Here is a 16,368-nt window from a genome sequence, read left to right on the forward strand (position 1 = left end):
TGCTTTACTGTTTAATTACAATTTAATTCTGTTAAAGATTAGCAAGAATAGAGTTCACAAATGGCCAATAAGTAGAAACTAGAAAATATTTAAAGAAGGAACAGATCTTAAAACCATAATTTCAAGAAACACAAATCTTTTGGCTCTGTACTGATACCAAAACAACCGTTAAGTTAATGTTGTTGTTGTTTTTTTGTCAGGCAGAGTGGACAGTGAGAGAGACAGAGAGAAAGGTCTTCCTTTTGCCATTGGTTCACCCACCAATGGCCGCTGCCCTGGGTTCTAGTCCCGGTTGGGGCACCAAATTCTGTCCTGATTGTTCCTCTTCCAGTCCAGCTCTCTGCTGTGGCCTGGGAAGGCAGTGGAGGATGGCCCAAGTGCTTGGGCCCTGTACCCGCATGGGAGACCAGGAAGAAGCACCTGGCTCCTGGCTTCGGATTGGCGCAGCGCGATGGCCATAGCGGCCATTTGGGGAGTGAACCAACGGATGGAAGACCTTTCTCTCTGTCTCTCTCTCTCTCTCACTGCCTAACTCTGCCTGTAAAAAAAAAAACAAAAAAAACCAAAAAACCAAAAAACAACGAGGTAAAACATGCAAATACAATTCTAACTGGGGTTCTGACAACAGCAGTGCCATCATCTCCATACACAAAGCGAGCATAACTTAGAATTTAAGGAAGTAGCATGAATTAGCAATTTGTCTAACTATTCTTTGTATATAATTACTAATCTTATACTACTATAATTAGACATTGGAGAAATGTTTTGATTATGAGAAACCAAAGAAAGCAAAGTAAATACATCCCAATAATTGAGTGTACAGGCAATAATGAAGTGTGAGAAATCCATAATAAAGACAAGATAGGTTGATAATACTTGAAAGGAGATTTTCTTTCTCTCTCCGCTCTCGCTCGCTCTCTCCCTTATTTGAGAGACAGAGAGAACAAAACAGGCAGAGGTCTCCCACCTTGGGGCATGAAGCCAGGAACCAGGAACTCAATCCAGGTCTCCTACATGGGTGGCAGGAATTTAACTGCTTGAGCGAATACCTCTGCCTCCTCAGGTACAAATTATCAGGGAGGTGAATCAGCAGCAGCTGGAGTCCACCATGGAACCCAGGCACTGGGTTATACAGTCATGCTTACTGACAGAATTTCTGGACTTGGAATAAAAAATTCAGGAATACAAACTTATTTTCTTTCAAATTTACTTTCATCTGATTAGATCTGGTTTTATTAGCTTCTTTTGCTCATTATAACGTTTATCACTAATACCCAGCTTCAGTTGTACTCAATGTGATTCCTTAGGCAGAAGGGAAAACCCAACACTCATTTTTGTGGAAAAATATGGCTAAATTACCGTGCTTTACTTTCTTAATGGTGGACAGAAAATAAATTTTCAGAAAGCTACCTGAAGTTACAATTTTCAAAACACTGCTTAATCTAGAAGTCCGGTTAGGAAGCAGGGGTATGTGCTGTAGGCTTACACACCAGTGTCCTTCACCTGATAGCCAAAGGACTCAGGAGAGGAATAGGAAAATGAAGAGTAGCTTTGTCTCATTCATCCCAAAACAGTGGTACTTCTAAGTTCACACTGTTCCTAAATGGCAGTGAGGGTGGCATTTTTCCACAATACTGCCATCAGTGAGCAGGAGAGCCAAGGCTGCATGGGCCACAGAGAATGGCTTTGCAGTGAGGGGTAAGATTCTCTCTCAAACACTCCTGGTTAGCTCTGAAAGGAAGCTGGCAGACAAAACTGCTGCTCAGCAGGAGTTGCACTGTGCCCAATCTTGTCCAGAAAATATCCCTCTTGAAATTTCTTTGGACACTGCTGCCAACATCCAAAGGGTCCAACAAAAACTTGAGACACCAAAAATTTAAAAATCACCTACTCTTCTCCTTCAAAATGTAAGAACAAGCTAATGAATGAAGTTGGTGTTTCACCACACTTCATTTGCAAGCTGTCACTGGTCAGGGAACTTTGAGCAAAGTCACATAACCTACCTGGGCCTCAACTTCCTGTTAAAATGAAGGGACCAAACCACATGAAAATCCAGTGTCCCTTGGTTCTAAATTTCTATGACTTTATCCTTTAAGTCAATCTCACTTATGTGCTGCTCTTCCCCTGCAAGATTTGATCACTCTAGCTAAAAGTGAACTCAGGCAATACAAATGTCTGAGTCCTGCATACCTTGTAGTCTTCACAGTGTCTGAATTCACTAACCGATCCACAGTAGTGACCCAATATACCTTTGACAGATGTTGAGTGAATACTCACCGGAGGAATTGTTGAACAGCTTACAACACTGCCTGCAGAAGTAACACTCAGAGTTCTTGTTCTACACTGAGTAAGATTTCCCAAACTTTCTTGATCTCTAAAACAAAAAGCCCCATAATTAATCAACTTAATTTTCGCAATGCAACCAATCATACTTGATTAAATTACCCCCCCCCCCCCGCAGGACAGTAAAACTTGGGTATAAAGTATGCCAGAAACATTATTATACTTAATATTATACTTAAAATTTTTATGAAGTTTTTAAAACTGTAACACTTCGGTCTAACGTATCAGTAATTTTAATTTTTCAGCATTCTTCTTGTCAATATCAACATCTTAAAATTGGTAAAATGTTTTAGCCATCAAAATTTACTATTCTTCCACAATTCATATGCCTCTTTTCCAATAAACCTCTCCTTTTACTGAACCATGCAAAACTGCTCTTCCCAATTTAAATTTCTGAGACTTTGTCACCTTGTTAAACAATGTGGAAATAATGAGACCAGAGAGAGTACTCTGAGTCTGCTCTACTAAGGTAGAAAAATTGTTTTCACATTGCTCAGAATTTTAATGTATATGAATTCAGACAACATTAACTTCTAATAGTCAACTTTTTCAGCATATTTTGCTTCTACCTTGAATAAAAGCTCTACCTAATATGTATCCAGAAAGGGAGAACAAATAATTACTCCTATTATCTCTTCAGAAGACCATTTATCCTTTTGTAGGTCTTTTCCATCACCGTGAACTGGTTACAATGTTAAATATTATTCCGGGTGCATGTGTGAGAGCATTCTGGAAGCGGCACTCCCTAATGAGGGCAGGCTTCACCCAATCCTCTGAAGGCCCAAAGAGAGCACGAAGGCAGAGCAAGGGACAACTTACTCTCTCTGCCTGACTGAGCTGGCCCATCAGCCTTCTAGTTTTGGATTCTGACTGGAGTGTACACTATTGCCTCTTTGTCAGGTGTCTGGTCTGGATCTATATTCCACTGGCACTCCTGTGACTCCACCAGCAATGATTGCAGATTGGGGGACTGCTCAGCCTCCATAACTACGTGAGCCAATTCTTCATACAAATAGTCCCTGGCTTCTGATGGTTCAACTTCAGATTTTTCAACTTTATGATGGTTCAAGAAGCAATATGCATTTGGTAAGTACCATACTTCAAATTCTGATCTTTTCTTGGGCTAGTAATATTCAATGCATTCTCTCTCATGATGCCGTGTAGCAGGAGCAAGCTGCACCTCTTAGTCATGCAGTTATGAAGGTGGACAGCTGATTGTTTACAGCGTGCTGTGTTGCTAAGCTAGAACGTTCAGTGGGTTAGGTACATTAAATGTGTTACTGACTGATGATATTTTCAACTCAGGAAGAATTTATAGGGATATAATCCTACTGCAAATTGAGAAACACTTGTAAATATCTTGTGTTGGTTTTGTTTCTCTACAGAATCCAGAGTAATACAATCAGAATCCCGAACGACTGTATTTTTGACTTTTTGTCTCTTAAGTGTCCGCTTAATTTTCCAAGTTGACTCAAATGGCAATAGCCTTGAGGCTTAAGATAGAGAACTACATGGACAAGGAGCAAAACTCTCATACTTTGTCTCATATACAAAACTGCAAAAACAAAGACAACCTTAAAATATAAGTGTCAACATGTATTTCTGGTCTAATTTTAACTTCTGCATTACTATTTATTAACTTACAGCTGGTTTCTGGACAAGCTACCCCAAATCTAAAAATCAAATTTTAGAACTTTTGCTAATCTAAGCTTAGCCTCATGGATTAGTTTTTCCAAGACATAAATTTTAAAAACACAATGCCATTATATGATTTTAGCTGTACAGGAACAAAAGTACAGAAAGCTCAAAATACCAGAGTAAATTCACTTTAGATGCCTGACACAGAAAAGCACATTTACTGCATGTTTTACATGTTTACGTCTTAATAATCAAACATACATGAGATGTATAATTATGAAAATATATCTACCCAAAACCTCATTAATTTATAATGAGACATCAGTTTGTAGTATAAGGCAGAATTACATGAAGCTTAATCAATAGGCTGCCTAGAATCAGGTCAATTGTAAAGGATATTTTGAGTTTTAAATATAAAAAAGGCTATCTGACTTTCATTTACCCATCATTATAGCGAATGAAACTGTCATATCATTTGTTTTCCCCTAAAACATTAATTTAGAGGAGCTAGCGCTGTGGCGCAGCAAGTTAATGCCCTGGCCTGAAGCACCGGCATCCCCTATGGGCACTGGTTCGAGACCTGGCTGCTCCACTTCCAATCCAGCTCTCTGCTTTGGCCTGAGAAAGCAGTAGAAGATGGTCCAGGTCCTTGGGCCCCTGCACCCACATGGGAGACCTGGAGGAAACTCCTGGCTCCTGGCTTCAGATCGGCGCTGCTCTGGCCTTTGCGGCCATCTGGGGAGTGAAACAGCTGATGGAAGACCTCTGTCTCTCTCTCTGTCTTTCTCTTTCTGTGTCTCCTCTCTCTGTGTAACTCTGATTTCAAATAAATAAATAAATCTTTAAAAAAAAAAAACCAAAAAACCCATTAACTTAAAGATTCGACACAGAAAAGCAATCAACAAAAATCTATACCTGAAAGGCCTGAATTCCTTGTTTAGTGACGACAGTGCAATCAGATCGGGGCACTCGTCTTCACACTCCTCAGGGCCAGCAGGGACTCCTCCGGGACCAGTCAGACCATCCTGCCACGTGCCATTTTCAGTTCTGTTTTTCTCCCCAGAAAGCTCAGTTGTTAAATTGCTTTCAACAACCTGTCCTTTCACTTCCTCCAAAGCCTGACTGAATCCAGTCATTTCAAACACGTGTATGCCAGCACACTCCCCGAATAAACTGTCCTGCTTTGTTTGCTCGAGTTCTCCAGGTGACCTGGGACAGTGGCCACTTGCTTCATCCACAGAGCTCTTTTCACTCTCATTCTCTGACCTGCAGACCTTTGCTTCTTCCGATGCCTCTTCATCAGAAAGTGAGCAGTCAGACCCCCGCTCTGTGGCGGAATTCCCATCATCTGGCCCGAGTGGATGCAGCAGTTCATCGTCCACCTGCATCTCCTTTGTGTAGCCACTGGCAGAGACCTCCACGTCCAGAGAGTCTTCCCTCCTAGGGAAAAAAGGAGTTGAAAAGGGAAAGAAAACATAGTTATCTAAGTACCCATTATTTGATAAATTCTGATTCCCAAGTGAGTTTAATAGTTAAAACATTTAAAGGTTTTTCTTTGCCTACAACCTAATACTCAGAAATTACATACGCAAATATAAATGACATGCTGTCATTTTAAGAATAAAATGACTTTTTATAACACATACTAATAAGAAGGTTACAAAAATTCAATTGATATTTATTAGTTTGGTAAATTAACTTCCAAAGGGGGCTAAAATTTCTTTAGCAGTATCTCAAAGGACCAAACAGGTATTTCCTTTACTTTTTTCAAAGATTATTTTTATTTATTTGAAAGGCAGGGCTGGTGCTGTGGCACAGTGGGTTAAAGCTCTGGCCTGCAGAGCTGGCACCCATACAGGTGCTGGTTTGAGTCTTGCTGCTCCACTTCCAATCCAGATCTCTGCTGTGGCCTGGGAAAGCAGCGGAGGATGGCCCAAGTGCTTGGGTCCTGCACCCACATGGGAGACCTGGAAGAAGCTCCTGGCTACTGGTTTTGGCCTGGTCTATGCCTGGTCGCTGCGGCCATTTGGGGAGTGAACCAATGGATGGGAAGACCTCCTCTGTTTCCACCTCTCTCTGTAACACTGCCTTTCAAAAGAATAAAATAAATCTTAGGAAAAAAAAAAAAAAAAAGAAGGCGATAGTATGACAGAGAGCAAGTGAGCTCTTTATTTATTTATTTTTTTTGGACTGGCAGAGTGGACAGTGAGATAGACAGAAAGGTCTTCCTTTTCCGTTGGATCACCCCTCAATGGTCGCTCTTTCTTCTGCTGGTTCACTCCTGAAATGGCCATAAAAGCTGAGGGTGTACCAAGCTGAAGCCACGAGCCTGGACCTCTTCTGTGGTGTCTCCCACATGGTGGCAGGGACCCATGTACTTGGGCTATCTTCCACTGCTTTCCCAGGCCCTGCAGGGGGCTGGATCGGAGGCAGAGCACCTGGGACTCAAACTGGGTCTTTGATATGGGATGCTGGTATTGTAGACAGCAGCTTAATTTGCTGTGCCACAATGCCAGCCCCAAGGCAGGAATTTTCAAGTTTTAAAATTTCATTTATATGCTACAGAACAATGGCCCTTAACAGTAATTATTAGGTGTCAAAGATCACTACATATATATTTTTTTTTTTGGTGCAAGGGTTAACTTTTCGAACTAAATAAACCAGATATTGAAAAGGTCCTATCATTTTAAGCAATGCGGAGTACAAACCTGATGTCACTAAATGTTGGATAAAGCTCACTTTCATAGTTGAAACGTTTGATGAAGAAATCTCTCACACATTTAACATCTCTGTCGAAATACCTGCAAAAGGAAGAATCATTTTTGATACAGGCATTGTGAGCTTTTTCATTAGCCAATCACGTTACCTTATCATTTACTGTGATACTCCTGCTCCTTCTAGGAAGGAGAAAGATGTTACAGAGGAAAAAGAGATACAAAAGAGCAGCCTGTGTTTAAAAATGAAAAACCTGAGGAAAGTTCAAGGGCTAAAAGTTTTAACACAGTTCCTGTGGGTAGGGAAGTCGAGGTTTTCTCATAGCATGACTCAGAATATGAGGACATACTAAGGGAAAGTGAGTGTGAACCCGAGGACACTTACCCTCTTTAGTTCCCAGTCGGCTGGCTGTGTTCCCAATGGCAACACATGCCAGAGCCTCTAGCCAATTGGAAAAACCAGATAAAAAGGGATTAATGACTCCTTAGGAAGGGTCTGGGGACTACTGAATTATGTTTATGATAATATACAATAATTATCAAAAACATTCACCCAATCTGAAGACATGCTGATCTGGATTGAGTGTAGAAGGACCTCTGCATACCAGTTTGCTTTTTAAGTCAGCATAGAGCAGCAAGAACAGATTCAATTCTCTAGAAGCTTTCTAGATAATGAAGAATTAAAGACAGGATGACATGGAGCTGACTATGTCATTAAATTTTAACTGAATTACTATCTTGAGAAAGAAGTTTGGAAATAGGGAAGACAATATCACTCTTCTTCGCTCAGGGCACCCTGGCAAAATCTTAGTATATTTTAAAACTGATCATTTTACATACACTCCTATCTCCCCAACTAGTCGTTTCTTCAAAAGCAAAGTGACAGGGCTTAATCATATCTCAACCACAAGTGCTCAGCCCAACTCCTTTCCCCAGTACTAGGGTTCATAAAAATTCTAATTAAATCATTCGGAACATCATAACCTGTCATCAATTCCTTCTCTAACTGTGGTGGTTCCCAGATGTTCTTTATTGTGTGACTCTGCTACTCTGTATTAATAAAAATGATGATTAGTCATCATCCAAGAGTACTGATCATTCAAGTGCCATGAATATTTAGTATTGTTTTGCTGGAAATAATTTTAAAAATTATTTTTAAGTAACATTTCTTTCTCTAGCATAACATAAAACTGCTTCAATCCTAAACTTTACAAGAATTATACACACACACACACACACACACACACACCAGTTGTTACTTTAGGGAAAAGCTGTTTCTCATAAAACTAAATAGGAGTTAAAAAAACACACACACTTGTAATTTGATTACCCTCAATTGCATCATGGAATACAAGCAAATAAGGAAAAGGTTGCATTTCACAACCTTATTGGTTTAAGTGGCTAAATAAAGTAAAAAATATGATTATAACAGTACAAAAGTGATGCTGTTCTGTGCAAGTGATGGAAATTTCACATGAATTTTTTTACTAATTGAATAAAAGCTGAAAACAACAGGAGGATTAAGCCACGACCTTTGACCCTGGCATCCCAGATGGGCAGTGATTTGAGTCCTGGCAGTTCCACATCTGATCCAGCTCCCTGCTAATCCCCCTGGGAAAGCAGTGGAGGATGGCCAAAGGACTTGGGCCTCTGCCACTCATGTGGGAAACCTGGATGATTTCAAGGCTCCTGGCTTTTACCAGGCCCAGTCATGGCCTTCGTGGCCACTTGGGGAGTGAACCAGCAGATGAAAGATTTCTGTCTCTTCCTCTCTCTATAAATCTGCCTTTCAAATAAATAAATAAATCTTAAAAAAAAAAAAGAAAACGAAGATAATTATCATTAATTTGGCAACTGAGCCTAGTCCCACACCACACCTTTTTCGAAGGCCATTAGGATTACTAAGCTGTGCTTGCTGAAGCTCTCTTGAAGGTGACCATGGAGAAGTGAGGAAAGGGGAAGAGCACGTGGTGGTGGCTTGAGGGCTCTTCACTCCATGTCCCTGAGTAGGCACAGACCTGCTTTAAAAACCACGGTTCCACTCAAAACTGTCTGAACAAAGGGTTCCACGGCTAACAAAGTTTGACTTTTGACTGTCAAATTACAACAGAGTAATCCAAATTATTTTTATACTATCTTCACTGTGGTTTACATTAAAAAAGGCAATTCTTCAAATTCCCAATATACAAGCTTAATTTTCTTCTGAAATTTATTTACTTGAAAGTTCGAGTTGGAGATCTTCTAACCACTTGTTCCAACAGTTGGTGCTGACCAGGATGAAGCTAGGAGCTGGGAACTCAAGTGGGTAGGTAGATGGCTGGCAAAGACCCAAAGTCCCTGGGCCATCATCTATCTGCTGCCTCAAGTATACGTTAGCAAGAAGCCAGATCAAGAAGTGGAGCAGCTGTGACTCCAACTGGGACTTTGATATGGGATGTAGGCATCCCAAATGGCAGCTTAACCTACTATGCCACAATGCCATGTGAAAAGGTTTTAAAAATGGGATCAAAGTACATTTTTTCCTCCTTAAAATACTGAGGAGTAAGACTGTCTCATGAGGAAAAACACAAGAACTGGAAAATTATAGGGGGAAAAAAGATTTCATCACACCTAAACACACTCACATCCAGAATCAGTTTCAGTACATACCACTCAGCATTGGGATGAGAAGTTGAAACCATCTGTGGAAAATCAATCATGGTGATATGGTCATCTTTATCCAAAATGAGATTGAATTCGTTGAAATCTCCATGAATCAGCCCATGATTTGCAAGTTTGACAATTAGTTCCATTGCTTCATCATATACAGATGCAGGGTCTTCAACATGATGTATCTGACACCTGAAGGTATTTTACATACGAAGAGAGAATATACGTACTCATTTATGATTTTAATAAAAGTATGTTTGTATATGCACATATATTATTTCCAACCCATCTTCCCAGTATCTTTCTCCTTATTCTTACCAGCAAACATAATACCTTCCAAGTACTAGAAAACAAATAAATTAAAAAAAAGCCACCCTGCTTAGACTCTGTCTTCTATTACTGCTATGCTTTTCCTTTGGTTTTCTTTTATTTTTTTTAAAGATTTACTTATTTATTTGAAAGTCAGAGTTACAAAGAGAGAGAAGGAGAGACACACAGAGACCTTTCATCTGCTAATTCACTCCCCACTGGCCACAATGGCTAGCACTGGGCCAGGGCAAAGCCAGAAGCCAGGAACTTCATCTAAGTCTCCCACATGGGTGGCAGAGGCCCAAACACTTTGGCCATCTTCTGCTGCTTTTTCCAGTCTGTTAGCAGGGAGCTGGATCAGAGGTGGAGCAGCTGGGACACAAACTGGTGCACATAATGGACTCTGGCAGTGGAGGTGGCGACTTTATATACTAAGCCACAATATCAGCCCCTCTTTGTTCTTTACAGCCAAACTCTTACACAGGTTTTTTCCAATTTATTCCCTCTCCTTCTCTAATGAACCCATTTCACATAGGCTTTCATCCACCTCTTGTTAATGAAATGCTCTTGCCAAGACTACCAATGACTTCCACATTGTTTAATTCAAAGGTCAATCCTGGTCATCATCACTTCTGGTCTGTGCCCTCCCTGAAACACATTCCTTCACTTAACTCTTGGGACACAATGCTCTTCAAGTTTTATTCCTTCCATACCGATCATTCCTCCTTAGTCTTTTTTACTGGTTCTTCAACTTTTCCCTGACCTCTAAATTTTGGAGTTCCTCAAAAGTTGATCCTAGGACCTCTTCTTTTTTCTTATGTAGGATTCACACATGGTGATCAGGCTGGGCTCATGGCTTCAAACACTATATATACACCAGCTCCCCTGGATTCTGAGACATCTCAAACTTACCCTGCCCAAAACAGAATCTCTGATTCTGCTCCACCCTCTAACTCCAAACTATTCTTCCTGCTTCTAAGTGGCAACTTCTTCCTCTATTAATTTGTAACTCAGGCCAAAGACCTTGCTGTTATCATTGACTCAACCCTTCACATCCATATCCAATCCCCAACCAATCAGGTTCTCCCTGAAAATCATACCAGAATCTGACCACTTTCCACCACATCTGGACTATCACAGCAGTAACAGCTACCATCATCTCTTCTCCTGCTGGATTCGACAAGAGTACCGTAACTCATCTTCCTAATTCTGTTTTTGTTTCCCCCAAGTCTCTGTTCTTCATATAGCAGCCAGAGCTTCCCTATGAAAATGTGATGTCTCTTCACTGCTTACAACACTCTATGCTCACCTGAGACGTGTGTGTTCGGAATAGCCTTTCATATAGCTGCATAGTTTCTTTCCTCTTCAAGTTTCTGCACTGATAAGTTTTCACCTCACTAATGAGACTTTTCCTGACCACGCCATGCAAAATAGCGGTCTCTCATCTCAACCTTCATACTTCTTATCTTCTTTACCCTTCTTTATTTTTGTCCATAGCACTTATACCACTTGAAACACTGCATTTCCTTGCTCAATTATTTACTGCAAGTCTCCTTCCATTAGAATGTAAATTCTGCAAGGAAAGGACTTTGGGTCACTGCTGAACTTACTGAATAAATGAATGAATGAATCATAGAGATTGCAAAGTCCATACTATCAGAATGAAACTGAGTTTTCAATTTTAAAGTCTTAAGTCAATTTCTAACCTCCCAAAAGTAACAGTATGTTAATTTAAAAAAGCTTTTATTAACACCAATCAACCAAACTTGAGCCATGATTTCAGGGACAGTAGTGAATACTTACAAAGGATAGCCATTTATGAGCTCCATGACCACTGCGTGGCGATTGTAATCAATTGGTTTTGGAACTGGAAATTTCCTCTCATGTAATGCCTAAAACACAGCAAAACATGTATAAGCTATTAAAGAAGTCATTATTTTTTTTAAAAAACAATACCTTCCCAAACCCAAAACAAAGCAGATAAGTCTTTACAAAATTATAATTAACACATGGTTATTCATGTACTGCTTAACTACTATGTAGAATAAGCTACACATAAAAACAAATTTTAAACTAAAATTTGCTTGAATTCACTTTTCTGCCAAAAATGAACACTTACTAAATATTATGCATTGTGCAAATTACAAAAATACCACAAAAATATTTGTCCTCAAGAAACTCAAGGTCTTTTAGGATATTTCCTACTTTATAAATCTCTGTCACTTGCTTAAATGTGCTTAAACTATTCAAATGAAAACAAACTGGTACGTAGGGAACTCTGTTTTCTGGCATTTTAGGAAATAAAGTAGACTGTAAAGAGCAGACCCTTTAGTTCATGCACCACTGATCTTTCCCTGAGACCACAATAAATGGATCATGTGACAAACACAGAAACAGCAGTAGTCTGACTCAAATGGATCTAAATTTTTTTACTACACCTAATTTCCTCTTGTTTATAAATCCATGTTACCACTTCTTTCAAAGTACCTTGGGTTTATGCCCTGTGCCATTTGGAATGCTAGCATTTCTAAGTAGACCTTTGTCATTTATGCCTGGTCTCCACCAGGATTCTGGCTTTAGCTAGTATACCTGATCTAATCTATGTACCAATATTAGACAAATATACTTAGGCCCACATTCCATTAAAAACAACAACAACAAAACAAACCCACAGTTTGTCCTGGTTCTCTTTAATTTACTTTTCCAGTCCTAGTTCTCCAAATACTAACAGGCACCCAGCAGCACAGTCAGAGAAATCATCTCAGTGTCGCTTATACAGAGAGGGCTCAAATCCATTCATGTCTTTGCCCACACTAGCTTTCTTGCAAAGCACATCATCTCCTTACAGGTAAGTCACATACAAACTTCATGACTCTACTGAACTCCCACTCAATCACCAACTCTTTTGCTGTATTGAAGTTTCTCTAAACTCAACACATAATTTAAAAAATTCTTTCATGGTCCATGTGTGTTGGTATCAGGTTCCCACCTTTAAGAAACAGTGCATGAGATCTTTGGGATCCACTCTTTCACTCTACCCCATCCTATCCCAGAACTGAATTTTAAAGGGTTTTCTATTTTACATCCTGCCTTCTGTGGAGATGAACTAAACTACTTCCCCATTTTCCAGTTTTTGTTTGTTGCTTTGTTAAGAATAATTTGATTATTTGAAAAGACAGAGTGAGAGAGAGGGAGAGACACTTCTATCCACTGGTTCACTCCCCAAATAGCTGTAATAACTAGAGCTGGTCCACACTGACACCAACTCTCCCACATGGGTGGCAGGGGCCAAACACTTGGGCTACCATCTGCTGCTTTCCTAGGCACATTAGCAGGGAGCTATATTGGAAGTGGAGCAGCTGGGAACTGAATGGGCACCCTGCTATGGGATGCAGGAGCTGCAAACAGTGGCTTAACCTGCTGCATCACAATACTGGCTCCTGTCTGCTTTGTTTTTAAAGAGTGTTTTTCAATGAAGACCATTTGAAACATGCCTGAACTGACAGCATATGATAACCTTGGAGATTTCAGTATCTGTCTAGCATTTAGCTTTATCTTCTTTCCTGGGAGAGAAATGTTCCATTTCCGTCCTTTAATGCAAACATCTATCACAGTTTGGGAAAATGTCTAACAATTCCTATCAAGATGCTTAACTACTGATTGAATATCCTAAGACACAGACATAAGACAAGAAATACATAACACACAAATTAAAATGACTCAAAGAACAACAAGTGCAACTGTTGTTCACACTGGAGCAATTTTCAAAAATTCAAAAATTTTAAAAAATGAAGATAAATTATTACCATGTCTATTGGACAGAATAATAAACACACAGTGTTATTTTCTGTTAAACTTTGTTATTGAAGATATTTTATTTGGGTATTAAAGATAAGTAGCAAATCTTTGCTGAACTTAAAGTAAAAGGCTAACAATTTTTACTATTTTTCATTTATTTACAGATTTATAACCTGACATTTGTTTAATTATGCAAAAGGTTTCTACAGATGGTAATTATATATAATATGTTCAACTAGAGAAAGACGTCTGTAACTATACATGCTGAACATGTATACTCCCATTTACAGATTTGTGAAGCAACAATATCGCTAATTATTTTAGGCTGCTCCATAATGTTAATACTATAGAATACATATTGCCTTCATGTATTAATAATAATGAAAAATATCTTCACTAGGAGGAAATCACTAAGAAAATAAGTCTACAGAGTTGGTGATTACAGAGGGGCCAGCACTGGCAGAGTAGTCTAAGCCTCTGTAGTGCAGGCATCCCATATAGGCACCAGTTCACGTCCCAGCTGCTCTTTTTATCCAGCTCTCTGCTACGACCTGGGAAAGCAGCAGAAGATGGCCCAAGTGCTTGGGCCCCTGCACCCACATGGGAGACCTGGAAGAAGCTCCTGGCTTTAGATCAGCCCAGCTCTGGCCATTGTGGCCATTTAGGGAGTCAACCAGTGGCTGGAAGACCTTCCTCTCTGTAAATCTACCTCTCAAATAAATAAAGTCTTAAAAAACAAAAAATAAAAAAAGAATGATTGCCCCCCACTCTCCCCTCTAAGAACAGCACAGTGATTATAGAGATTGGGTCTGGAGGTAAGGAGACATGGGGGCAGCAGATTGATGCCTGTTTCTAAGACCTTCAAAGTACATGTATCATTTGGTTAGAAAATGTAAAATGACTTAAAAATTACCTTCATATAGGCAAACTCCTTCATGGCAGAGAGACGAGACAAATAAAGCCAAGAGACATTGTGCCTGTGTTTATGGTAGTCACGCTTGTTTTTCAAATTTCTGAAGGAAGTTCTTCCTAGTCTATGAAGCTTCAATGCAAACTGCTGTCCTTCTTCATTTGCAACGATGTAAATATCTAGAGCCAAGATTTAAGTAGATCATCATTATACTTTTTTTCCATTGAGTTAAAAATTTTAACTGGGTCTGACTTTATTTGTATCAAGTATTTTTCTTTAGATTTATTTATTTATTTGAAAGGCAGAGTTACAGGGGTTGGGCGGGGGTGGGGGGTGGGGGGATGGGGTGGGGTCGGGGGGAACAGAGAAATCTCTCCACTGGTTCACTTTCCAAATGTTTGCAATGGCTGGAGCTGGGCCAGGCTGAAGCCAAGAACCTTGAACTTCATCTGGGTCTTGCATGTGGGTGGCAGGGGCCCAAGTACTTGGCCCATCTTTTACTGTCTTCCCAGGCACATTAGCAGGGAATGAGATACGAAGTGGAGTAGCCAGGACTTGAACCGGAGCCTATATGGAATGATGGCATCACAGGCAGCAGCTTAACCAGCTTTGCCACAACATTGGGTCCTCAAGTATGTTTTATTTCATAATATAACTAGAAATTTTTGGCAAAACTCTTCGTATTCCACACATTCACCATTTTACTTTAATTACAACTCCAAATTATAAGTCAACATATATGAACATCTACTATAAATGAAAGCAGAGATACCATGTGTCAAAGGTTATTGCTTAATGCACTTATCTACTGTTATGTCAAAACAATCTAATGGAAACAATTTAATGGAAAAACATCTAATTGTTCCTTAATGTCCTGTGAAAGGAGGGATTTAATATCTTCCTTTTCAACAGCATGAAGTTCAATTCCTCAATTGCTCCTTAATAAGTTCCACTCAATTGTTAGAATATAATTCTATAAATGGAGATCTTCCAATAAGTAGTTTGCTAACTATCAAAACAGGATGTTATTTGTAAAACCAACAGTTAGAGTATATCCTCATTACTCATGAGGAAATTTTAATTATTAAATTTCTGTTAAGAAACAGGCTTCATGAAAAGCCCATGAAAACATTTCAGGCATGGAAAGCCAAGCTATTGTGGCAAAGAATATTCTACATGAAGGATCTCTGAGAGTAAGATTCCAGTGGAAAGTACTGGCCATCAGAAGGATCTACTTTTCTCTGAAGGGAGTAGAGAACTTTGCTTATGGCCTTGTTTAAATACTGACAGAGTTTATGGATTGAAAAGCCTTCCACAGCCTAGGCAGCTCATGTCATGAGCCTCGGTTGGGGGCTGGTGCCGTGGTGCAGTGGGTTAATCCTCTGCCTATGGCGCCGGCATCCCATATGGGTACCAGTTCTGGTCCTGGCTGCCCCTCTTCCAATCCAGCTCTCTGCTGTGGCCTGGGAAAGCAGTAGAAGATGGCCCAACTGCCTGGGCCCCTGCACCTTCATGGGAGAACAGGAAGAAGCACCTGGCTTCCGGCTTCTGATTGGCACAGCTCCAGCTGTTACGGCCATCTGGAGAGTGAACCAACAGAAGGAAGACCTTTCTCTCTGTCTCTCCCTCTCACCGTTTGTAACTCTCTCTCTCAATACAATCTTTAAAAAAAAGAAGAAAAAAGAGCCTCGGTTGGTCACTGACATCATACATAAGAGTGTTAATTGTTTAATTAACAGCAGGAGTCACTGTACTAACTTTCCTTGAAGGACCTCTGTGCTCAATGAGTTGTATTATGAGAGTTACCCATAAAACTTGTTCTCAGTTTGTGCAAATTGTTGAAATCTTTACTTCATATAGAGTTAGTCTTCTGTGTATAAAGTTAATTGAAAGTGAATCTTAATGGAGAATGCGACTGGGAAATGGAAGAAAGAGGAGGAGGAGGGGTGGGAGTGTGGGTGGGAGGGCGAGTGGTGGGAAGAATCATTATATTCCTAAAGTTGTACT

The 16,368-nt window shown here is 39.9% G+C and overlaps 1 protein-coding gene across 3 annotated transcripts in view; it reads right to left on the reverse strand.

The window, feature by feature from the left end:
• The window catches only part of RIOK2 (RIO kinase 2), a 57,105-nt gene that overhangs the window by 34,280 nt on the left and 6,457 nt on the right, over positions 1 to 16,368 (reverse strand). For all 3 annotated transcript variants that reach the window (XM_070056484.1, XM_051853609.2, XM_002713932.5), the window contains exons 4-9: positions 14,365 to 14,540; positions 11,457 to 11,545; positions 9,345 to 9,536; positions 6,690 to 6,782; positions 4,897 to 5,421; positions 2,278 to 2,374 (exon numbers count right to left, since the gene is read on the reverse strand). In XM_070056484.1, coding sequence (XP_069912585.1) covers positions 2,278 to 2,374; positions 4,897 to 5,421; positions 6,690 to 6,782; positions 9,345 to 9,536; positions 11,457 to 11,545; positions 14,365 to 14,540 — 1,172 coding nt within the window. The remainder of the gene's footprint in view (positions 1 to 2,277; positions 2,375 to 4,896; positions 5,422 to 6,689; positions 6,783 to 9,344; positions 9,537 to 11,456; positions 11,546 to 14,364; positions 14,541 to 16,368) is intronic.

This window comes from Oryctolagus cuniculus, chromosome 14 (assembly GCF_964237555.1).
Source record: "Oryctolagus cuniculus chromosome 14, mOryCun1.1, whole genome shotgun sequence".
NCBI classification, from domain to species: Eukaryota; Metazoa; Chordata; class Mammalia; order Lagomorpha; family Leporidae; genus Oryctolagus; species Oryctolagus cuniculus.